Source organism: Saccopteryx leptura, chromosome 2 (assembly GCF_036850995.1).
Source record: "Saccopteryx leptura isolate mSacLep1 chromosome 2, mSacLep1_pri_phased_curated, whole genome shotgun sequence".
Lineage (NCBI taxonomy): Eukaryota > Metazoa > Chordata > Mammalia > Chiroptera > Emballonuridae > Saccopteryx > Saccopteryx leptura.
The window spans coordinates 62,742,170-62,766,864 of NC_089504.1; the positions used below are offsets into that span (position 1 = coordinate 62,742,170).

Here is a 24,695-nt window from a genome sequence, read left to right on the forward strand (position 1 = left end):
TCTGAAATTAAACAGCACTCAATTGCTAATTTTCTTTGAGAGTAAGATTTGTACCCTGCTGGGCTTATAATTCTGTTTTCTCTTTTTGTGCTCTACATGTGTAAATATTGCCAATTTTATTTGACACCAAAAATTATAACTTAATGAATGACACAGAGACTACCCTCTACATGAGAGGCAATGTGTTATAAGCTTCCTGGCAATGATTTGAGGGGGAAAAAGTCAAACCATTTCAAATGTATTTGTAACAAGGAAACAAATTTATTGATTTTAAAAGACAAGACACCATTTTGTTTTGAAAAACACAAGAAAGCTAGCCTGAGTTCAAGTCTGAAATATTCAGAAAAATCCTACTAATATCTTTAGTATGTTCCAGTCATTTGTTTAAACAACACACTAAAAGTTAATATATATTTTTATAATTATAAAAGTTCCCCAGTTATTATACAGTACACAATACAAATCGCCCACAAACTATTATTTAGCTCCTGCCAATTTTGAGAGGACATGATATACTAAAAGATTTCGCATTTCTCACAAAAATCACATCAGGAAATACGTATTTACAAAATCAAATACATTATACAAAAAACCATCACATGTTATTCGGTAAAGATGTTTTTAAATAATTAAAAAGTTTATTCAACTGTAGTCCAAAAACTGGAAAAGAACATTACATTATCTCACACATACAATCTCTACAAAAGTTGCTTACCTCATTTACATAATTTATTCAGTCGATTGTAAAATAAATGTTCAAATATCTCCTAGTGTTACTATGTTTCTGTGCTTGTGGGACTGAATAATGAAATCTGCCACTTACTAAGTGAAATTTAAATGATGGCACTTAAAAAAAAATACAGTATTTAAAAAAAACACAATGAAAGAAGTTTTACCTAGAAGGTACGAAAGCCCTGAGTGATAGTAGAATTACTGATTGGTAAGCACTATAATTAACCTAATTAAAAGTTTACCACCCCAGGCACAAATTTCCAAGTTTTCTCAAGGCACTCACTTAAAGTTTCTGTAACCAACTCACTGGTCACCATCATAGGTCCCAATTGATGATGGAGATGAGTAGAGAAAAAAATTTGCTTTGGTACAAAAGATGCTTTTTAAACCAATAAAATTCAATACCTCCTATATTGGGTCATTTAAAATTGTATTTAGCAGGTAAAACAAGGCAATCATTTGTTCAAAACTATTAATTCATTGGAGGAAAAATTTACTTGATCATTAACAGTCAATGAGAGTTGTTATTTTTTCTTTCCTCCCTAGAATCATATTTATTCGAACAAAGATTTGTTGTCCTCATTATTGAGCTACATAAACAATTCTTACCAAAATTTCATTACTCAGGGCTTCCAATCCCAACATCATAATTTATTAAAAAAACAAAGGAAAGAAGGAAAGAAAGAATCAAACACCAATAAGAGACAAAACACATTTTTGAAAATGACATATTACCAATTACTTCAAATAAAAAAAAAATCCTAGGCAGTCACTTTGTAAGTGGCTTTTACTATTTAAGTAAAATTGGTAAACTAAACTCAGGTCTACTGGCACATAAAATCACTAGCAGCAATGATCAGAGCATGCAAACTGAGAAGCATTTACAGTAAATCATCATGAAGAATTCAAAAGAAGAGAGTTAAAATTAAAACCCTTTGAGTATTGCATGTTAACACATGAGTAATTTTCATGGTTTGTCTTCCTAAACTGCCTAAAAAGCAATCTTACGGCAAACTTGCACTAGGCTATGAATATCCTTCCACCAGACATTGGAATAGGTTACACTCTATGTGTGCCCGGCTAAGGCAGCGCAAGCACATTTGCAGACGACACTGCTCTTGTGTTCTATCACGCAGGAGACAAAGGAGTCCAGTGCACGCAGAGCGTCGCTTGAACAAAGTCGGCGATTGTGTAAGCAGACTGGCATTTATAGATATCAGAAGCAGTAGTCATAGCATCTCCTGGCAGATAAGCTTAAAATCAAGTGCTTTCCTTTCCTTTCTATCTATATATAATTTTTGGACAAAGTATTGATGTTTTTGAGCATAGGTAAAATTATGCCCTGTATTACGAAATTCCCACTGTATTATGAGGAGATCTAACTCCAAATAGCTTACCTGCCCCCAAAGAGTTCAGCTTTTCTTTAGCCACTCGAACTCATTTCTTCCTAAGGCTTCACTTATAACTGTATGTTCTAAAGCTAAATAAATGAGATCTTTTGTTTTGCTTTGTTTTGGGGAAAAAAATGTAACCCTTTATCATACCTTTTAAAGGCAATCTAGGTACTTTCAATGTGCAGAGATCAGTTATGACATAGGTCTACAGGCCCATGTATTGTCCTCCTTTTCTAGAGACATGCTGTGATGCTAGAAAAGTTGATTTTGTTTTTCCTGTAAACAGTACACTTACTTAGATGGCAGTGAATATTTGGGAATAAATATATCAAGCCCTCTTGAAGAAAATTAAGAGTTGTATATAAAAGCAAGTGTTCAGCGTGAAAACACTTTCTCTTCCTACCCCGCCCCCCTTTAAAAAAACAGCATAATTAGACATTTGGATATAGAGTATATTTTACCGGTCTAAATCTAAATAAAGGATCTGAAAGGCTTTTGTCCCCCATTGTATATCTTACAATGCTCAAAGGGTTAATACAAGGCATTACATCAAAGGGGTTTTACTAATACTAGAACTAAGCACTAAATTAATGCTTCTATTCCAGTTTTTTGTTTTTTTAAAATCATCAAACTTGCAGAAATACTAGGATTCCATTAATTGATTTGTTCTAACCATATACATGGAGGGTGATCTGATCTAGTGACAAGCCCAATTTTCAATAGGATTGCATGGCAATCTCTCTCCCCCATGTTCCGTGTGAGTCATACAATTCACAAGGCCCGATTTTGATTTGTTGAAGGTAGCTATTGTTTCACCAAGAATTTTGGGAGGGAAGGTTATAACAAAGGTCAATTTGTTGTTTATAACCACTGCCTCAAATTGTACACAGAGGTGACTTGCCAAAGGTTTTTTAGTTTCTACTTGTGTCCACACAGGGAGGACCAACATCACAGTGACACACATTTTTTCCTTTTATACTAATGTTTCAAGCACAGCATTATCTTAGACATCTCAAATATATTATGTGAAGAATTTTTTTAAATTTGAAAATGCATCACGTTTAGCACTTCTAGAGAATGCATTCATGTAAAAAGGTTCATGATTACAGTAATGAAGCCGTATTCATTCCTGAATGACTGACAGCATTCTACCAGAACACGTTCATTTTCACTTGTCTCCTACAAATCAAAGGCAGTCAATGTTGCACACTACTCATTTTAGTTATGCAGTGTTAAAACCATTTTCTAAAATTTACTTTTGTTTTTAAAGTACACTGTCTGAAGAGAGGTGCATGAACCTTGCTATACAGTACAAGAAAAAGCACAAAAAGGAAAGCAGATTTCTGAAAAGGCAGTAAGACTTATACAGTCAGTCCAAACATAGTTTGGATGAAAATCCTGAAAAAGTAACCAGCCGTTTAATATCCAAAAAACATTTTTTTTAAAAAATTGGGTCCTGTGTTCCAAAGCAATGGTTCAACCCATTTCACCCTATTATTGTTCACTGGCTTCATAAATGCAAATCTTTTGGGTATGATTCTCGAAGAATATGTGAAGATCAAACTATACTCATGAAACTCAATTCTATTACATGGAAATACCTTTTCTGGAACTTAAAAATAGCCAACATACCTTCCTTTCATTTTTCCTCACGGAAAGTGTATCACTTGGTTTATGTAGATATTTTTCATGACTAGTGTTCAACTACAATGCCGAGAAATATTAATAACTTCTTAAAATGTGTTCTTGTCACTTATCAATAAGCCTACTGAGAGTATTAGTAACTAGTATTATTTAGAAAAGTCATAGTTTCAATTGATAAAAAAGGAAATAAAATGTTTAATAAATGCAATAAATATGGTTGCTCCAATCTGCTCAAATGTATAAATTATGTTTTTATTTGCTAATGTATTTCACAATTCAAGTTCAAAATTGTTAAGACCTTTGTTTATGATTGTGTGTGTGTATGTGTCTTACTGTGGACTACAAACAATAGGAAGTAGCTTAGATCAGATATTATTTAGTCTATCGGTCAGAACTATCTACACCAGTCACAAAGAATTAATGTTCCTAACTGTATTCATAACGGAGATCAGGATAGTTTTGGTGAGTCAGGTTGAAATGTAATAATATTTATAAATCCTGATCTGTACAAATTTAGAACAAATCATGAACAATTGGAAGAAATGTTGAATTTTGAATCCCCAATCCCTGACTTTCATTAATCTAATTCTGCCCATTATTATCAGATTCCTCTAATAAAACAAATATATCCAACATTAAATTAAAGGAAACAATGATAATAAATACATTTAAAATTCTTCAACAAACTAGATGATACTAGTAAATACATTTGGTCCAATACCGATGTAGTATAGTTCTAGAGGTGGTAGATAGGGTTAGGAAAGAGAAAAAAAACAGAAAAGAGAGTCAAAATGAGGAGTGGGTTTTTTTCATTTTTGATTAAATTTACCTGTAAATGTTTCCTAATGCACAATGAAGTCGATACACGACCTTTGAAGCTTAAGGTGTCTTGTTTGTCTTTGTGTGTGTGTATGATGGTACAAATTCATTGCCTTTTGGGGAGAATAAAGGGGATGATCATTTAATGATATTGAGATAAAGGTGATGAGCTAGTAAAGACTTTTGAATATACGAGTTGTATAATATAAAATTTGAATCAATTAAAAAAATTACATCAAAACATTTAAAGTTTACTTAAGAAACTTGTTGATCTTAGTTAGTCATAAGGCAATCGAGCAACAACAGTTGACAATATGCTGCTGCCATATTACCCGATAAAGCCATTTGGTATTTTTAACTTTACAGATTGGCTCACCCTCTTCTTTCCACCCCACCCCCACCCCAATAAAACTGGAAAGATAAACATCTTGAGTTAATATAGGGCTCATTAATAATCTGTAAATCATTTTGTGCTTTCCCTTTTTTTTTGGCTTTATGTATTTATTTTTGCTGATTAGCCTTTTTAGAACTATTTAAATGAATGAGTGTGCCTGTTTTTATATTGTTTTTAATAATTTGAGTGCTTAAAAGAATCTTGGCTCTTCATGTAAATTAGAATGGGGATGGGTGGATCCACTCTAGGATCTCACCTTTTGACTTTGTAGCTAACTCCCGCCCGTGGGCAGGAATGTGTGCGTGTGGACACAGACAGCCAGGACACACAGACAAACACTTAGAATGAAAAGATGCACTTCGATAAGTACCTACTTATTTTAACTTTCTTAAATGATAACTACATAAGAATGGTCTAACATATATATGATTTTATATAACAAGTTGGTAATTAAAACTAGCTTGCTATTCCACACTCTTAAGCAATCTGATTTATAATCAAGTAATATTCAGCTCTAAGGATGAAATATAGGTTCATGGTCACTCAAAGAGGGAAATAGCTTTTTTATCTTTTTGTTTTGCTTCATCTGCCCTAAATTTCCTTTGAAGAAGATGTAACCTGTCCTTGCTTCGGGAATCTGAAAATGACAGTCACAACTTGTCAAATGGATTGAAGAGGAATTTACATGAACAAAATAAGCCTTACTAAACCTTAGCTTCAGTTCTGTTTTAAGGCACCATGTTATAGCCGAGGTACAATGATCCCTGATGTACATTCTTCGATGGCACTGGTCCATCCAGCCACCTATCCAAATCCTATAGAACAGGGGATAAGCAACAGTATGGTGTGCCAGTTACACTGCCTTCAGGTTCTGTTTAAAATTTAAATCCACATACTTTAGAAACCAGGAAATATTTTTGAAGGAAATAACAATATGTAGGTTGCTACATTCCTTGCATTCTATAAATTTTCTTTTATAATAGCAGCATATTAAACTACTATTAGGAAAAAGACCTGGAATAAAAGAAAGTCATCCAAATGGAATGGTTTCCTGTATGTCCAGCTCAGCATAAGTAGCTTGTACACTTAAAAAAAAAAAAAAGTCAAGTCATTTTTTTCAACTTCAGTATCTAACTATCACAGCCCCACTCAACAGCAGAATGCATCTGTGCAGTGGTCCCAAATACAGAATCAGTAGTCATTAAACAGAGGAATTGGTATGCAAATAACAGTTAAAATTCACTGTTTAACAGAAGCTTGCATTAACATGATTTAATAATTATGTACACAAATTATGTACATATTAGCATAATCTTTTGCAATTCTGTCATTTGCACTCAACTGATAAATGTACAGCTCAATTTTTCTTTAGAGAAAAACAGATGACCTTCCCAACCCTCTAGTACTATAATGAAAATGCTCTATATTCTTTTGCCGTATTCCAAAATGTTATCAAAATAGTGTCTTGTGGGTCTGTCCAATGAAAAGCACCTTTCAAAAGCAAATTTGATGCATCTGCTGCCAAATGGGCATGCCTCCAGTGTAAATCAAAGAAATTAATTTCTTTTGATATTTCACAGAAGTGCATCTAATTAAAAACTTACACATGAAATCATACACCAAGACTAACAACCAACAACAAAATATTTTAAGCTACAAAAATGTAAATTACTTTCAATTATAAGAAAACAAAAATATTAAGTGTTGTAAAAATCCTTGACACCTGAAACTAAGAAAAAAAACCCTCTTATTATTAAGAGACAAATAATTTGTTTACATTAAAAAAAAAGACCTGGCAAAATACGTACACCCATTCCATTTCACAACTCTAACAAGGTAGTGTTCCGCACAGATAGAATTGACAACAGTCGACCTTTAGGCTTATTAAACTTTTAACTTAAGCCAAATATCAACAGGGTGAATGTTAGCTGGAAAAATACACTTTAATATTCTTTAGACTGCAGTGTAGGTATTTCCTGTAGTGCTGCACTGTCTGATAGTCTGAGTACTTGTGACGATGTGCTCGCTGTGAATTGGATTCAGGAGGCTGGGCTGCACGCTGCTTTCAAGAACAGGCTGCAGACAGCCCACTGGAAATGCCTGGTTCAGCTCGGTTTTCTCTCTTTTGGCTTGAGGTTCTGAAGAGTCATCTAGTTCTTCATCCATTTCACTTTCTACTTCACTGCCTTCATCTGTACAAACAAATAATACCAAAACTATCACCAAAAGACAAATTGGAAAATGGCAATCAGCATGTATTTTGGGAACACTAATACAGTACTTTAAGCAAGCAACTTCTTAGCTCTTCTCAGGGGACAAAGCTTGTAGGTTTCCCTTCCAATGGATTTTACTTGTATCAATGCTCTGTTAATGTATCTACACTTCTTTCAAACATAGCAAAGGTAACTTATTTTTGGTTAGTTTGTCACTCTGGTACCTTTAATTGCTATTTTAAAAAGACCTTTAGAATTTCCTAAAGTTTTTATATTAAATAGTTGCATAATTTGTGGCATCCGGAAGTAGTCAATTTGGTATTGTATTGAGCTGAAGATGATAACTAAAAAAAGAAGTGAGTAAGGGAGGGATGGAAGGAAGGATGGAGGAAGGATGAAAAATATTTCAGTCCCCTCCAAAAATCTATACTAGATCTACATTTTATCTGTGTTGATGTTAATGTAGGTAAGACCTAGGAGGATATATATCATGTATAAGCATGGGTTGTAAAGACTTTTTGGTGCACACAAATGTTGTAGATCATAATATTAAGTAGACCCTTATTTTTATTATGAAAAAACTATAAAGACTGAGGCAGTAGTATCAGATTGAAAATGTACAATGAATTTCTATTCCTGGTAACACTGATACTCACTGGTATTTATTTCTGAAAATTAAATGTATGAAATGGTCACTGTTACCTCCACATCTTAATATATTTTATATTAACTAAAACATCATAATGGGTATCACACTCTCTGACTTCAAATAATATGATAGAGCAATAATAATCAAAACAGCATGGTACTGGTAGAAGAACAGACATACAGATCAATGGAACAGAATTGATAGCCAAGAAATAAAACCACATATATATATGGACAAATCATCTTTGACAAAGGAGTCAGAAACACAATGGAAAAAAGAAGGCCTCTTCAATAAATAGGGCTGGGAAAATTGAAAAACCACATGCAAAAGAATGAAACTTGACTACAGTTTGTCCCCCTGCACAAAAATTAGTTCAAGATGGACCAAAGACCTAAATATAAGACCTGAAACTATAAATTACATAGAAGAAAACAGGTACTAAACTCACGGACCTTGGCCGTAGAGAACAATTTATGAATTGGACCCCAAAGACAAGGGAAGTAATGAATGGAATTATATCAAATTAAAAAGCTTCTACTCAGCAATAGAAACTGACAACAAATTATAGGCAGTCAACTAAATGGGAAATATTTGGAAACAACAGCTCTGACAAGGGGTTAATATCTAAAATATATAAAGAAATCAGAAGCTCAGCAATAACAAGCAAACAATCCAATTAAAAAATGGGGAGAGGACCTGAACAGACACTTCTCCCAAGGGGGCATACAAATGGCCAACAGACATATAAAAAGATGCTCATTTTCACTAACTATTCGAGAAATGTAAATCAAAACTACAATGAGATACATGTCACAACTGTTAGATTGGCTATTATTAACAAGACAGGTAATAATCAGTATTGGAGAGCCTGAGGAGATAAAGGAAACCTCATTCATAGCTGGTGGTAATGCAAATTAGTACAACTATTATGGAAGAAAGTATGGTGGTTCCTCAAAAATTTAAGAATAGAATTACCATATGACCCAGCAATCCCTCTACTGGATATCTGCCCCCCAAAACTCAAAAACATTGATATGTAAAGACACATGTACCCCCATGTTCATTGCAGCATTGTTCACAGTGGCCAAGACATGGAAACAACCAAAGTGTCCCTCAGTAGAGGATTGGATAAAGAAGGTGTGGTACATATACACAATGGAATACTACTCAGCCATAAGAAACAATGACATAGAGCCATTTATGACAACATGCATGGACTTTGAGAACACTATACTGAGTGAAATAAGTAAATCAGAAAAAGCTAACAACTGTATGATTTCACACATAGGTGGGATAGAAAACTGAGACTTACAGACATAGATAAAAGTGAAGTGGTTACCGGGCGAAGGAAACGTGGGGGAGGTGGATGGGGTCTTGAGTGAATGAAGAGAGGGAAGGGTGTAAAGAGGGACAAATATAAGGTGATGGAAAATAATTTGACTTTGGGTGATGCATATACAACATAATTAACATTTCAAATGCTAGAGAAATGTTCACTTGAAACCTATGTACTCTTATTGATCAGTGTCACCCTGTTAAAGTTAATTTTCTAAATAAAATTTAAATATTAAAATAAAATCATAATGGAATACCATGTAATTATTTTCCAGTACGTGGTTAAAATTCAAAAGGAGAGAGAGAAAATGCTCATGCAGCTTTACTCCTATGTAAGATTCCTTCAGGAGAGTGTAAAGATTATATCTTCAGGAGAGATCATTTTTGAACAGTGGGGAATGTAGTTCTGCCTTTAAAATCTTTTCACTTCAATTTCAGCATGTTTTATTGCTTACCAAGAAAAGATAAACATGTAATCACATTAAATACCTCTTCTACAATTAAATATACCTACACTTATTGTTGTATTTTTGACCTCTAGTGACTTGCAGAAATAGAATCAATGTCCATAATGTTCTCTTCTCTGGCATATCATGTCCACATAACTCTTCAGTCAGATTAAGTTGGACTCTTTCTAAGATTGAGTCTAGCTTTACCAGTTGAGGTACACCTATCTTAAAAGTCCCTGCTAATGGAGCTCTTGATAAATGGGCCCCTTGATTTTCCTTCTCTTATTACCAATAGGGGCAATGAGTGTTTCTGGGAGAACTGGTTAGGAGTAACAGGGGCCTCCATGTATGGTTATGCAGTGCATAGCTGCTAGGACCTACACCTCCTGAGAAATGGTGTGTCATTAAAAAGGTTGAGTTTAGATTTACCGACTGGAAATGATGTCTTTAATGTATCATTAAGTGATAAACACAGAACCTTTAGGTGAGGCAAAAGATAACCTGGTCCATCGATTTTATATGGTTCTGCTTTTGCCTCTGGAAAATGAACTTGATGATAATATTAGATTTGTTAGAACAAACACTTTTGAAGGGCTGGTGGGCTGCCGGGAGAAGGAAACAATTGGTAGACATTTGCTTCATCAAGAAGGTATAATCGAAATGTGTGTATGCTACCTTACATTTTGTTAAGGTGTTTGTTTATATATAAACAAAAAAGGAAGGATCCTCACACACAATTCTTAATGGCAGTAGTCTTTTAGGGTTGATTATAAAGTTTCACTTTCTATAGTTTCTAATTCTCTGTACTACTTTAAAATTTTATACAGAGCTAATATTACTTTTATTATCAGGGAAAAATGTTAAAATTCTCATTTTGTGAAGAGTGCCCACAAAAAAATCTTTAACTTTTTCACTTTCAAGCCTTAGGCTCTGACTACGCCAGTTTGTCCATCTCTCAAGAAGCACCAGGTCTGGGGTGGATGGGACCCACAGGGCCACACCAAGAGTGTGTGATAAACAGTGTGATTCTCTCAGCGTCCCCCCCCCCCCGCCACCCCCACTGCATTCCTGTGCTTGAGAGATAGTGTCAAAATAATAGTAGTAACACACACATACACACCAAAAAGCCATCACTGAAAGGGGAAAACAATCATTTCAAACAGGTAGCCAGGTGAAGAAAGCTCCTTCCGCTTCCCTGATGGGGACAGCAATGGTGGCAGAGGAAAATGGACAGAACAAACTTTAGTACTCCAGGCCACTTCTGTTCAGGTTCGCTTGATGGTGACAGGGTTCCTTTGGATAGGCTACAAAGCAACCCACAAAAGCACGCCCTTTCTCCAGTTTCTAAGGGCGAATAGCAATTCCACTGACATTTTGTGTACCTACAAAGACTCAAAGGTATTTCCTAGAAACTTACGTGTGAGTATGGACACTTGGTACACAAATTAACACTAGGTGCTACTGAAATGTGCTGCAGACTGTTTTGTTCAGCACTTTACAGAGAAGACTGGCTGCCATTCAGTGGCCACACAGCAATGCACCTACTGCACTTCTAGGTACCAAGGGTGAAACCCGCGAATTTGGGATATGAGGCTTTGGAAACAGTGCATCATTAGGGCTGCCTTAGGCTGACATGGGTTTCAACTGCCACCATTCTTGCTCTGAAATTACAAATTGGTATCACTGCATAATTGGTTTCCTTTTCTAAGGTTTACTTAATGCAACAATATTTGGGGGCCATTATTTTCTACTTTTCCTGCTTTGTTATTGTGTATGGTACTCTAACAGGAATGAATGCATCCGCAATTGGGAGAGACTGATCGGAGTGCACCCAGGGAGTGACCTGGCTCCACATGTGACTTCTGGTCCATTCCTGTTTCTCACCACCAAGGAGGGATAGAGCTAGACACTGAACACCCTGATATGCTCCAGATAGCACCACTGAGCTCATGTGCAGACCCCCTAAGTCCTTCCTCTTGCCTCAGTTTCCCCATTGGTCTTGGCTATGTCTTGGAAAGGCTAATTGTGTTGTTCTCACCAGTCTTGATGCATTTTGCCCCGGACTTCACAACTCAATTACTTTAGATCACAAAATAGCTTTACTCTTTTTTTTTTTTGAAGAAAGACATAAATTTTCTATAGTATTTGTTTATTAGAAATTTAACATTTTTATAAAAACTGGGCTGGTATTTTCATAGGAATATTTTCACTTGTGTGTGCTCTATTACAAGCTGATTTTCCACCAATCCCCATCCTTTTACTCTGTGGTTTTGCAGAGCAAGAGCTTCTTCAGGAATATGTATTCTACAATCATATTAGAGTGGCAAGGCCGGTATTAAAATTTAAGAAGAACATATGTTACCCTTTTCATCAGCACCACTATTGATCTTGCTTTTACAGTAAACATCATTGCTCTTTCAGAGCTCTTTTTTCACTGAAAAGTATGAAGTGGTGATAGGTAGGCTGAGGAATCTCTTTTTCTTGCCTGTAGGCCTTGAATAAAAATATTTGAACCAATTTTATCACTTTTCTCTAGGACTCTGGAGATGGTCAGAAATAATTTGTTACTTGTAATGAACTTCAGGAAAAAAGTCAAAATGAGCTGGTAAGTGTGTTTAAATTTAATTCTTGCACTTACAGTAACTCACATAAAGAAAGCATAAAAATGGAGAAATAATGAAGGATTTCAAAGACATAACTGTTATATCTAGGATTGTATGCCATTTCTACAGAATAAGAGTGCCAGAGACATATTACCTTCTCCTCTATGAGAATTTCCCGGTCAAATAAAGTCCTTAAAAATGTACATTATTTTCAGTTCTTACCTTTATCCAGATTTCCGGGAGAAACAGCATTTAAATCACCAAACTGCAAAACAATAGTCATTTGTGCAACAGTTACTACCAGGCAGAATAAAATAATATTCTCACTCTGTGGCAAAAACACCATACTATGACTTTTTTGAACTATCAACTAGTGACCATTTTGCTCTCTAACTATACAGGTCATGTAATTTTTCAATCAAACTTGTCAAATTTAAACATTTTAAATTGTGTCGCAATTTAGCTGTCTTAGCCTCTTTGCAGAAGGATAATAATTTTCTCTGCCTTCCACACTTCATTTTACTTTTATTATTTCCACTTAGCAGTGAAGAAATAGGGGCCCAGCAGCCTGAATGAACATGGCTTTGGTGGAATAAATGTGGGAAAGCCCCAAGGAAGCAAGGTACATCAGCCCCAATCCCATGCCCAGTTGGTGAGTCTACCTGGAGTCTACATTAGAAAGACATGGTCCAGCTGCTTGGTTGAATTCTGTTTTCCAAGCTTTTATTAGTTGAAATGAAAAGCATAAAAGGAGCCCCAAAGCTGAGAGTTTTTACTTTTATAAAGAGACTTTCTTTTTGTAATTTGATGTTCTTATTTATTAAGATAACAGCAGTCCCCCCCCCTTTTTTTTTAAAAAAGAAGAGCATCTGATCATTACTAATGCAAACAAAAAAGAGCTTAAAATAATATGGTGAGAAGCAATCAGCTGGTGAGTTAGCAAACAGCTAAAGTGTCGCAACTATGAACTGATGCTTCTCATCTCCCTCCTATCTGTCCGTCCATCTGCTATTTGTCTCTCTCGGTAAAAAAAAAAAAAAAAAAAAAAAAAATTAAAAAAGGAACAATTGATATCCTTCAGCTTAGAATTTATATTCTACCTTGGTTCAAGAGATTGATGATAATTTTACAATAAGAAATACATTTTGAGAGTCTCAGGGTGAATAAAGATGAATACATTGAATAAAAAATTGAAGAGCAGAAGTAACAAAGCTAATCAGAAAATAGTGAAGTAAAACCTAAATTCATCTACTTTTTAAGTGGCAAACATTATATTTTTTAAAGCTGATGATTCAGAATAAGACATTATTAGAAATTCAGATTTCTCAACAGACTTAGAAAGGGTGAGACAGAAATTCTACTTACATTTGGAAGTTTGCTTATAAAGAGTTCCATGATAGGGGTATTTTTTTCATCTACAAGGTATGTCTATAAAGTAATAAAACTGATCTTATTTGCAAACATACACTTTAAAAAAAAATCTAAACATGTATTCTTCTTCATAGTAGCTACCTTGGGAGCTTACACATTTATCCCGAGGTACAAGGTTCTGGGAACCTCTTTGACAATATCAAGAGTCAGTTTATTCCTTATTAAAGAAAGCCCGTCTTATAATTTTATATTCAGTTGTGACTCCAAACAACACTCCAAATTTTATTCACTATACTGTAGTTATTTCTGGGATGTTTTCTGATTAGTCACCAAGATCAAATTCATCTGTCACAATTTAGGATATTCAAAATAATGTCATTTTACTCTTTATTACTTCTTAGCATTTCAGAGGCAGTTTAAAAAGAGGCATTCCAGAACATTTTAAGCCAGAATAGCATTACTGGAACAAATGTGTAGCCTTCCTAGGTGACTGCTTTGAAGGATCAAGAGATTATCTGATATATAAATCCTCATATGTTTGTTTGGAAGACTGTCCCATTACTTTATAGGTACATCCCCATAGGGAAATGAATATAAAATCATAAACACAGAACTTTTAAGTTGGTCTTGAACACATGGGTCAGAACCTTATCTTAGCTAAAATAAAAAATTCAGAGTTTAAGTTATACAAAATTTCTTGAATTAAAGAATATAATACAAGCAACCAAAATCAATGGGACTCTTTATTTATTTTTGGTATTATTTAAATATTTAGAACTATAAACAAAGAATGCCTAAGGCTAAGGGGTCATTTATAAGTTATTTCTAATTGATACAACACAGTACGATTTTTACTTCTTTTAGATAAATACTTAACACTTAAGATCCAATTCTGGAAACAAGTTGGCAGTGATGAATCTAAACATAACTCTATACCTATAACAAGATCTGCTTTTTAAAAAATCTCTAAAAGTTGTTTGAGACTAAATTATTATTGCCATTGATAAACAATAATATCACACAGAGTGAAAACCAAATGCTGGGCAATTTGAAAAATTCCTTTAAAAGAAACACTGTGTTTTGTTGCTGCTTAACTGAAAATATGACAACTTCCTCAACACAAAGATTCTCCATAGAAAGTTTCTGCTTGATCTAAATGGATATATCTGATTATTCAGGATGCTAAAAATATTAGCAAAACTATATATGCATATTAAATGGCTCTGTGCTTATGGCTGTCCACTGTGCTGGACACTACAAAAAGCCTTAGGGACATTGTCGATGCTTCTCGATAGCTCTAGGATCAATGACAAAATTCCATCTGTACAGCAAATAGAGAGAATAGATTTAAAATTAAAATAGTTTGTGTATAAGGGATAAGATTTTGATATCCTATATAGCTAAAGATAAGGATTTTTATATGTATTTTACATGAGAGAAAAGATGATATATGTAATTAAGGAAAAAAACACCACTTTAATCCTACAGGTAAGCTGAGTAAGATAGGAGAATCCTTTCGTTCACTCATCATTCAATAGCTATTTATTTATAAGTTACTATGTGCTAGGCACTGTGCCAGCCAGTTCCAGTGAGATCAACTTAAAATTTTTCCCTCTTTCCGGAGGTAGGTATCACAAGATACTTATATTACCAAGGATAGGTAGTTTTGCCAAAAATGAGGCAACCCAGAAAACCTTCGAGAAGGTTTCAGAAGTATAGAGTTATTAGAAACAAAACCAGCTGCCGAGCGGTTTGGAGCAAGCAGCAGGTCCAAGCCTTGGGAGGCATGTGGGCAGCGGCAGGGATGGCTGGAAGCCACTAAGCAAGACAGTGCCACCGACAGGGAGCAGATGGCAGGGATGCAGATTAGGCGAGCACAAACCAAAACAGAAGAGGAGGGAGAGATAAATAATCCAGATGAAACAATGGAGGTTCCTAAGAAAGTAGAGATAACTATAAAATTATAGCTCCAGAAATAGGACAATTGTTATTGCTAACTTCCCTTCTGTACAGGGGACTGGACAGGGTTAGAACTGACTAAGGTGACATTTTATAGCTTATAAAGTACTTTCATGGTTTAGGATATGGTATGCTTTCTCTCAGAGGTTATGCCCTCAAGTACCATCTTCTCAATATCGCCTCCTCAGAAAGGCTGGTCGGCACAGCCTCAGAATTGCCTTCCTGTCACCCTCCCTCCCTCCCTCAGAGAGCAGGCCACAGCCCGCGCCACCCCCTCTCCTTCCTCATCTAGTGTGTCTTCCCAACCACAACGCCGGTGCCACGAGGACAGGGACCGTGTTTGTTCTCTTCATAAATGTTTCCCGGAATCTGATAAACATTAAAGGATGAATAAATACCAAATGAATGAATTTGCTTCCACATTTCAGCCGCACAAAAAAACTAATACATTTGGCAAGGTAAAGAGCTTAGGTTTCACCTTACAGCTACTGAAAACAAAGAATTGATTTGTGTAACATTATATAGGAAATACAGTTGTGTTGGATTTCAGACCGGATATTCTGATCCTCAGCTGAGAAACTAGAGAGAAGAGGGAAGAAGAAAGGGAGGGAGCCTGGGAAGGAAACAAGAGAAAAAAGAGAGAGAAAGAGAGAGAGACTGTATGTTCCATACATGGAGGAAGGAACATAAATTAAAGGATTTAAAATGTGCTCTGGGGATAGGAAGCATATGGCCTTTGATATATGTAGCAATTAAAATTCTGTCAGCTAAATAGAAAAACAGGGAATGTTATAAAAGTAAAAATAGAGTGGAAATAGAGAAAGCATATCTATGGTTTTCAGAAAAAAAAAAAAGACCTCCTTATCCTGGAAACCACTTCCTCCAGATCCTGACAAAAGGTCATAATAATGAGCAGCCTCCTGGAAATCAGCAGATTAAAAAAGTGTATGGTCAAGTCAGCCAGTGGGAGTCATCTGTCAGACCATAAATTCAGGATAAGCCTAGCAATGGCCATGAAGTCTAAACGGGCACCTGGTCAGTACAGCCAGTGCAACCACAGACAGGATCCCTGAGAAATACACTGAGAGGGACTCTAACTGGTGGCCAAGCAGCTGAGGAGGTTCCTGACAGGAAGGAGGCCTAACAGCTGTCTCTCAGCACAGGCTCCAGGAGAGGAGGTGGGCAGAAGGGCAAATGCAGTCCACAGATCACTGAAGAGACCACTGCGTGTCGGATCCGGCAGCAGTGAAGTTGGCGTGGTAGAGGCAAGCCCTGTACTGGAATACAAGGAAACTGAAACAATGCAGAGAAGTTCGGGAGTCCTAGCAGCAAACAGGAGAGGATTCACAGGAGTCCCAGAGACCGACACTGGGTACAGATCTGGGGAACAGAATTCAGAGTCCAGGGACTAGGGTGAGACCTCCTCATAGGGACACTTTCTCTCCTGGCAGAGTTTACTTTGAGGTGAAAGGGTTTATGAGTAATCATAACCACATCATCTCAGGTACCAGGTAAATGTTCCCTGTAGTAACAGCATCTTATTAGAAGATCTGTTAGTATATCCAGAGTTATAGATTTTTAGGTACAGATACAATCTCTCTCTCTCTCTCTCTCTCTTTCATACACACACACATACACACACTTCCATTTGTTTATTTTGATATTAGCTATCCAAGTCTAAAATCATTATGTTGGCTAAGCTACCCCTCCCCCCCCAAAACACACAGCATAACTGATTTACTTAGTGGCATCAAAATATGAAAGCATGTGGTTGGGAACAGAGGTTAGCAAACTTTTTTTTAGTAAAGGGGCAGATAAGAAATAATTCAGCCTTTATGGTCCTCGTACAATTACTCAACTCTAACTATAGTACAAAAATAGCCATAGGCAGTAGATAAATAAATGTGTGTGACTGGGTTTCGATAAAACTTTATTTATAAAAACAGAGGCTGGGCTGACACCTGGGTAGGAGAAGAGCTTATAAACCCTAGAAGATCTGTTTCAGTTCACAAATAGTGAAGGGAATGGAAAATTTTGTCTTAATGGAAGATGTGAAGACTTTGGCCACAGGAAGGATATGGAACCAGAGGGTTTAAGAACTGGCAGGAATCAGGCCCTGGCCGGTTGGCTCAGCGGTAGAGCGTCGGCCTAGCGTGCGGAGGACCCGGGTTCGATTCCCGGCCAGGGCACACAGGAGAAGCGCCCATTTGCTTCTCCACCCCTCCGCCGCGCTTTCCTCTCTGTCTCTCTCTTCCCCTCCCGCAGCCAAGGCTCCATTGGAGCAAAGATGGCCCGGGCGCTGGGGATGGCTCCTTGGCCTCTGCCTCAGGCGCTAGAGTGGCTCTGGTCGCAATATGGCGACGCCCAGGATGGGCAGAGCATCGCCCCCTGGTGGGCAGAGCATCGCCCCTGGTGGGCGTGCCGGGTGGATCCCGGTCGGGCGCATGCGGGAGTCTGTCTGACTGTCTCTCCCCGTTTCCAGCTTCAGAAATGAAAAAAAAAAAAAAGAACTGGCAGGAATCAGGCACATGGGCAACACTGATGAAGACTACAGGGAAAGAAATAAGGGTCGACTTTTAAAGATGGGAAGTCAATTACAGGCTAATCCTTTTTTTTTTTTCCTATGGAGGCTTGCATGTGTAGACAGAAATAGATCAAGGCTAGTGTTTAACTGTGCAAATTAGTGGGTGAATAGCGAAGAAGTCTAGGATTAGAGAAGAGATTACACTGAAGGTTGAAAGAAAAGAGACCGACAGAAAGGTTACATGTGCTTCAATAATTCAGATGGGGCAGCCTCCTGTGGGAAGTGTGTTCCAATTTGGATGGCAGGTGAAGATGTGAGGAGCTAGTCCAATGGCATAAATTCTCCATTGGTAAAAGCATATGGGGAGTAGTTCCAGATGAGGATGATGGTTCTCAGGGTGAAGTCATCAAGGGAGAAATAAGGGTGAGATGTATACTGAAGAGAAGAGGAAGTAAGAAAAAAATAATATGCTGGAGGAAGAGCCTGCAGTCTACAATAATAAATGACTTCACTCAGAGCAATATCGCTTTTACACTGTTAATAGTTTCCTATTGCTGTGGTAACAAATTACCACATACATAATGTCTAAAGACCATATGAACAAATTATTAAATTCTGAAGGTTAGAACTCTAAAATGGGCTTCACTGAGCTAAAATCAAGGTGTTGGAGCAAGCAGCAGGTCAAAGCAGCAGGAAGAAAGGATATGAACCGTGGCAGGGAGGACTGCGAGCTGGCCTAAGCGAGACAGTGCCACAGACAGGGAACATGACAAGTACAAGAATAAACTCTTTTGCATAGAAACAACTGTAGGCCTACTTTTGCCCTCCCTTGTATATAATCCTTTCTCCGCATTTCACAAGTACTTATAAGCTCTATCATTCATTCCTACCAGTTAAGGTTTACTACACGTCTTGCTATGTCTGTCTAGTTAGAACTAATTATGTTTATGCTTCTTCCCTAATGTTGCCATTTTCTTTTCTAATTGACTTATTTGCCCATTGTATTTGGTTGGCTGTGTTCTACAAAGCATTGAATTAGTTTACTTCTGATTAACACTTTGGCTATATCCCAAAGAATGCTGTTGGAGTCTTTGTAATTCCATGAATCATTTGACTCAACATTTAAAAACTGTCTACAGGCTATTCTCCCTCTTGCAATAGGGTATTTTTAAAGCCTTCTCATGCTTTTATGTTAGCTGTTTTACTAGTTTCAACTTCTAAACATATCTTTGTAGTATAAAAAATGATGGTTTAATCGTGCACATTATTACACTGTCTGTCAATGCAGAATCAATATTTAAAATCTACTCTGGAGTCAAAGGCAATCAAACATAGTCCATCCTGAGTAACACACAGAGCTTCAGACATGTATATACCTATAGAAAAGGGAGAAAATAAAGCAAACAAAATCAGGGACCTATTATGTGCCTTACTGCCTATCCACCCCATCTACCTACCTATGCCTACTTACCTAACTAGCTATTTAACTTAATCCTCAGGATAGTCATGTGAAGCAATGGTCCTTATGCTTATTTTGTTGATGAGGAAATTAAGACTCAAGTGAGGATATATATATATGACTTGCCCAGGTTGCAAAGGTGTTAGATGGGAAATATGAAATTTAAATTTGGGTGTGGAGCACAGGTGGGAGAAACAATATAGGATATGAAGCCAGCCTGACCTGGGTTTGAATCATGGCTCCATCAATATCAGTTATGTGATCCCAAACAAAGTACCCTCTGCACCTTAGTTTTCCTGACATATTAAACAGACAAGGTCTATATTGTCTTCAACACTCAATGGTCAAATACTATTTGTAAAGTCCTAGAATTCCTTTCACCTCTAAAACCGTAAGAAGGTGATTTTAAAAATAAAATGCCTCTAGCTGAGTAGGGCTACAGGGACTTCTGCCTGAGAAAGAAAATGTTCCTTAGGCTCTGAATTAAGGTGTTGACACCATAAACTCAATCAAGGGCTGAAATTTATAAGTACTGACCAAGCCATTTATGGCATGGAAGGTGTGTGTGTGTGTTTGTGTACACGTGTTTGGCAGAATGGAGATGGCCACAAAAGTAGTAATAGCTGATAAGCTCAGAAGAGTATCAACAAGTAAACCCTGGCCTAACCAACTGCTGCTCTCTCTGCTCTTCTGAGAAATCAATGAAGGAATAAGGCCCTGGAAAGTTTTCCCTATAGCAGCAGAAATATTGTTCACGTGCAGACTTGGAACTTTCTGATTCAGTTTTAATCTCTGAATAGTCTATGCTTGGTTTGAACTTTGTAAGGTTCTGAATTTTACAAATCTTATATAGCTGAGTATTCTCCTATAATTTCAGTTCTATTAACCAAAGTTAGTGGAAGAAATGAAAAAAGGATTAGGTAACACCAACTATTTTGAATTTTTCTGATGGTGGAGAAAAACATCTTAAACTTTCAATTGTAAAGGATTTCAGAACAATATTACTTTCTTCAAATGTCTTCCAAATGAAAACCAATTAATCACAGCATTTTACATTGGTACAGTTTTTACAACTGAGGCAAAGTAGTTGCAGACTTTAAAGTGATTTTCAATTTTGTAAAGCTTTCAAGGAATGTTAATGTTCCATTTGGTAAAATCTCATGTTCCTTGGTCACTTTTTCCTGTAAATGTACTTTCCTATATATTTCCAAATAGCTTTGTTGAAGACTGCTAAAACGGCCAAGATTTCTGCCAGTCTGCTTCACACGGAGGCAGATGCTGCCTGCAATCTCTGTGTCTCTGCCCTTTGGGCTATCCAGCTATCCTGGCGACCTGTGGACCTGTGCTGTTGGCCGCTTTGTACACAGGTAGTATGTTTTCATCACGATTCTAATTGTTGAGGCTTGTTTGTACCCTTCTGCCCCCTGAAAATACAGCAAAAAAATGTACCTTTATATAATTTCATATCTTTAGGAGCACCTATGAGTGAGAATGCAGTGAAGAATACAGCCCTTAGTTGTTTTTGAGAATAGTAGTCTCAAAAATAGAACATTTAACACTACCATTAGGTCAAACCAAGAGGGCCCTTTGTCCTAAGTCTCACACTATCGAGATCTGTGTTCTGGTTGTCCTATGGCCACACCCTCCCTATAGTGTAGAGTCAGTGGGCCAAGTGGATGTACCCTCCTCCTAGAGCCTGGGTTTCCCTCCTACCACCTAGACCACAGCCCTCTTATCTGAGACCCCAGAGCTTCTTGCCCAAGGACCATGAACTACCCCTTATGCCTGAATAGGTCTCTTCTCCAAATCCACCTTTCAGAAGAAGGAATAGCCAAAGAGAGGCAGCTGTTTGCAAAGGGTGGACAAAATCTGAATACTGGGCTGAGGTGTCCACACCCTGAGCACAGGCCATTCACAGTTAGGATGGGGAATGATGCATTAAGAGAAGCTAAGTAGCCTAGGGGGCAGAGGCTGGGCCAGGGGCAGTCTATGCTCATGTCATCATTTTCTGGCATGGAACGAGGATGAGACTGAGAATTTTAAATTTAAACCCAGCCTTTCAAGTTGTTATCAAGATACATTTATCAGCCTAGATAGATAGATTTACTTATAGCTTGATTCATAACTTTTAAAATATTTAGACAAATGGTACCCTAGGTCCTGCAAATATTAGGGTTAGGCCTGCCAGTATGTCCTTTATATAAATAAAACTGTGTTGAAAAATAAAGAACCTTGGTGCTTCTAACTTAAGACAGCCTCCCCTTGAAGACGCCTTCAACAAAAACCATGACATTAATTTATTACATCACATGAGTACTCTGTTATCTTGATTGTACCACCTCTATGTTTTAGAAATTATTAACTAAAGAGACAGTAGGGGTTGGGTTGGGAAAATGTGTTCTTTCTGTAACAAGAAAAGCTTTACAACTAACCCATTCTGAATGTCTCCTCATAAAAAGTGGAAAGGGGATGGGAGGTAGAACTATCAATGCATCCTATAATGCAGAGAAAAGAAGCCTGGAACAAAATAATGAAAGCTTACATATGGGATATCTAGTTTGTGTATGATTGTGAGTATGTGTGTTTTAGGGGGAGCTGCACTGTACAAAGAAAAATAAATTAGGTCTTATTCTAAAACTGTGTCCAAACAATTTATATGGTGAAAAATTAAAACATAGATAGAGCTCATTTGACTATTTGGAGTGAGACATTCCTACTTTCTACAGTTAACTGTACCACTTGCTAGTTCTGGTTTTGGGCAACTAACCATCCATTTTCCTCATGAGTGAAATGGGGACACTAACACATCTCTTGCAAGGTTATGGTGAATAGTAAATGAGAAGGTAAAACAGCTAGCACAGTGATTGTCACAAGGCCAGTCCTCAACTAAAAAATATTCATAAATAATTATAAGCTTTCTTATAAAGAAATGTAACTTTTGACAAGTATGTGCTACATTTTCCAAGCTACTATTTCAAGATAGTTTTTTTTTCCCTTCAAATGATTTTAACCTGTGATATGATTCATTCCTTTTTTTTTTTTTTAATTCAGTGAGAGGAGGGGAGGCAGAGACAGACTCCCACATACACCTTGACTGGGATCCACCTAGCAAGTCCACTAGGAGGCGATGCTATACCCATCTGGGATAGCAAGTCTACTATTCCACAGGTACCTTATCTATGTATTTCCTAATTGCACTAGAATAATGCTCACTGAAATTAATCTTCATTAACTTGGTTTTACTTTAAACATATGTCTATGGCTATACCACCCTGAATGCACCCGATCTCATCTGATCTCAGAATTTAAGATGGCTGGGACTGCTTAGTACTTGAATGGGAGACTTTAAGCAGCGCTGCTTGCTTGACCTGTAGTAGCACAGTGGATAAAACATTGAACTGGAACACCGAGGTTGCTGGATCAAAACCATCAAGACATGCATGGATCAAAACCTTCTGGAATGTGTTCAGTTAAGACACATTCAAGAAGTAATTACTACAAGTTGATGCTTTCTGCTCCCTGTCCCCTTTCTCTCTCTCTCTCTCTCTCTCCTCCTTCTAAAACCAATTTAAAAAAAGCACCCATACTTAATTACCACGATTGTACTTCTGTCAAATATGACTTTTTCACTCAAATTTTATCCTAAAAGCTTGCCTATTGAATAATTATTGCTCTTTTTCATTTTTTAGGTTTTAAAGATATGTTTTCACCTCAACTCTGAGTACATCATTTGGATAAACCTAAGACATTTTTTTTTATAATAAATCCTTAAGGATTCTTCAATTTTTTCCCTAAAATACATTACTAAAATAGTATCTTTTTATATTTATATTCACAATAAAATCATCTTTTGGGTCCTATTTTATTTTAAAAAGGTTATATAGGGAGCTTTGGCATAATATTAAATAAGTATAATAAGTAATAAAAAATAGAAGTTAAATATAATAGATTAAATATAAAAATGTTTTTCAGAAAATCCTTTTATGAAGCAATTAATTGAATTTATAGATTCAATAAATATCAATGGACTATGTATAGTTTAGAAAGTAAAGCACACATGCCATAAACTTTAAAATAGATTCCAAATAGCCAAAAAATTCAAGTAAAAGAATATTTTTCTGCTCAATTTTTTGTCAGAGCTGCATAGAAAGTTTTTAAAAAATTTAACAGGTGTACAAACAGATGCAACTTGTTTATTTTATTTTATTACTACTGCTAACATTTCACCACTTCCAGAAAGCCCATGAGCAAATTTATAATATTTAAATAAAAATATAAAAAATTACATAAACTTTAGCAGTAAATAAATTGTTTCCTTTTACTCATTTAGGAAAAACTAATAATAAAGAAACTCTGGAATGGCAACTGCTTTAAATAACTTACTAGTCAGTATTAATATAGCAGCTGACTGACATTTAAAATAAAACCTGGAGCTGTAATGCCATTTCATATAGGGCTCTATTACCTAGTGGTCTTCATTTCAAAAATTGAAATGGTGGTGTTATAGTGAATGTAAAAGTATTATTTTGTACAATAATATACTGCGTTTTTTTGTTTTGTTTTTGTATTTTTCTGAAGTTGGAAACGGGGAGGCAGTCAGACTCCCGCATGCCCACCAGGGGGCGATGCTCTGCCCATCTGGGGCGTTGCTCTGTTGCAACCAGAGCCATTCTAGCACCTGAGGCAGAGGCCATAGAGCCATCCTCAGCGCCCGGGCCAACTTTGCTCCAATGGAGCCCTGGCTGCGGGAAGGGAAGAGAGAGACAGAAAGGAAGGAGAGGAGAAGGGGTGGAGAAGCAGATGGGCTCCTCTCCTGTGTGCCCTGGTCAGGAATCGAACCCAGAACTCCTGCATGCCAGGCTGATGCTAATATACTGTTTTTATCTGTAAAACATGTATTGGTCTCTTCTGTTGGCTCAACTAATGAAAATAATGTTAATATTAAAACTCATTAATTGAATTCACATTAATGAAAAAATACATTAATTTCCCTTAAATTACTTTAAAGGGTAAACCTTTTTCCTTGCTTCTGGATCTATTCAGCTGTCTAACACTTCTCCCAAATAAAGCAGCTGCAAAGTCCAGCAAATCCTGTGACTATTTTCCAGGTTTGTTCACACTAATTTCTGAACTGCTCTTGCTACAATTTC

The 24,695-nt window shown here is 36.6% G+C and overlaps 1 protein-coding gene across 4 annotated transcripts in view; it reads right to left on the reverse strand.

The window, feature by feature from the left end:
- Positions 1-255: 255 nt before the first annotated feature.
- Positions 256-24,695, reverse strand: part of RFX3 (regulatory factor X3) — a 317,044-nt gene continuing 292,604 nt past the window's right edge. For 3 of the 4 annotated variants that reach the window (XM_066368076.1, XM_066368072.1, XM_066368073.1), the window contains 3 exons: positions 13,598-13,660; positions 12,455-12,497; positions 256-7,175 (listed from right to left, as the gene is read on the reverse strand). In XM_066368076.1, the coding sequence (XP_066224173.1) occupies positions 6,937-7,175; positions 12,455-12,497; positions 13,598-13,660 (345 nt within the window). In that variant the 3' untranslated portion in view covers positions 256-6,936. The remainder of the gene's footprint in view (positions 7,176-12,454; positions 12,498-13,597; positions 13,661-24,695) is intronic. The other variant, XM_066368075.1, reaches the window with a different exon arrangement.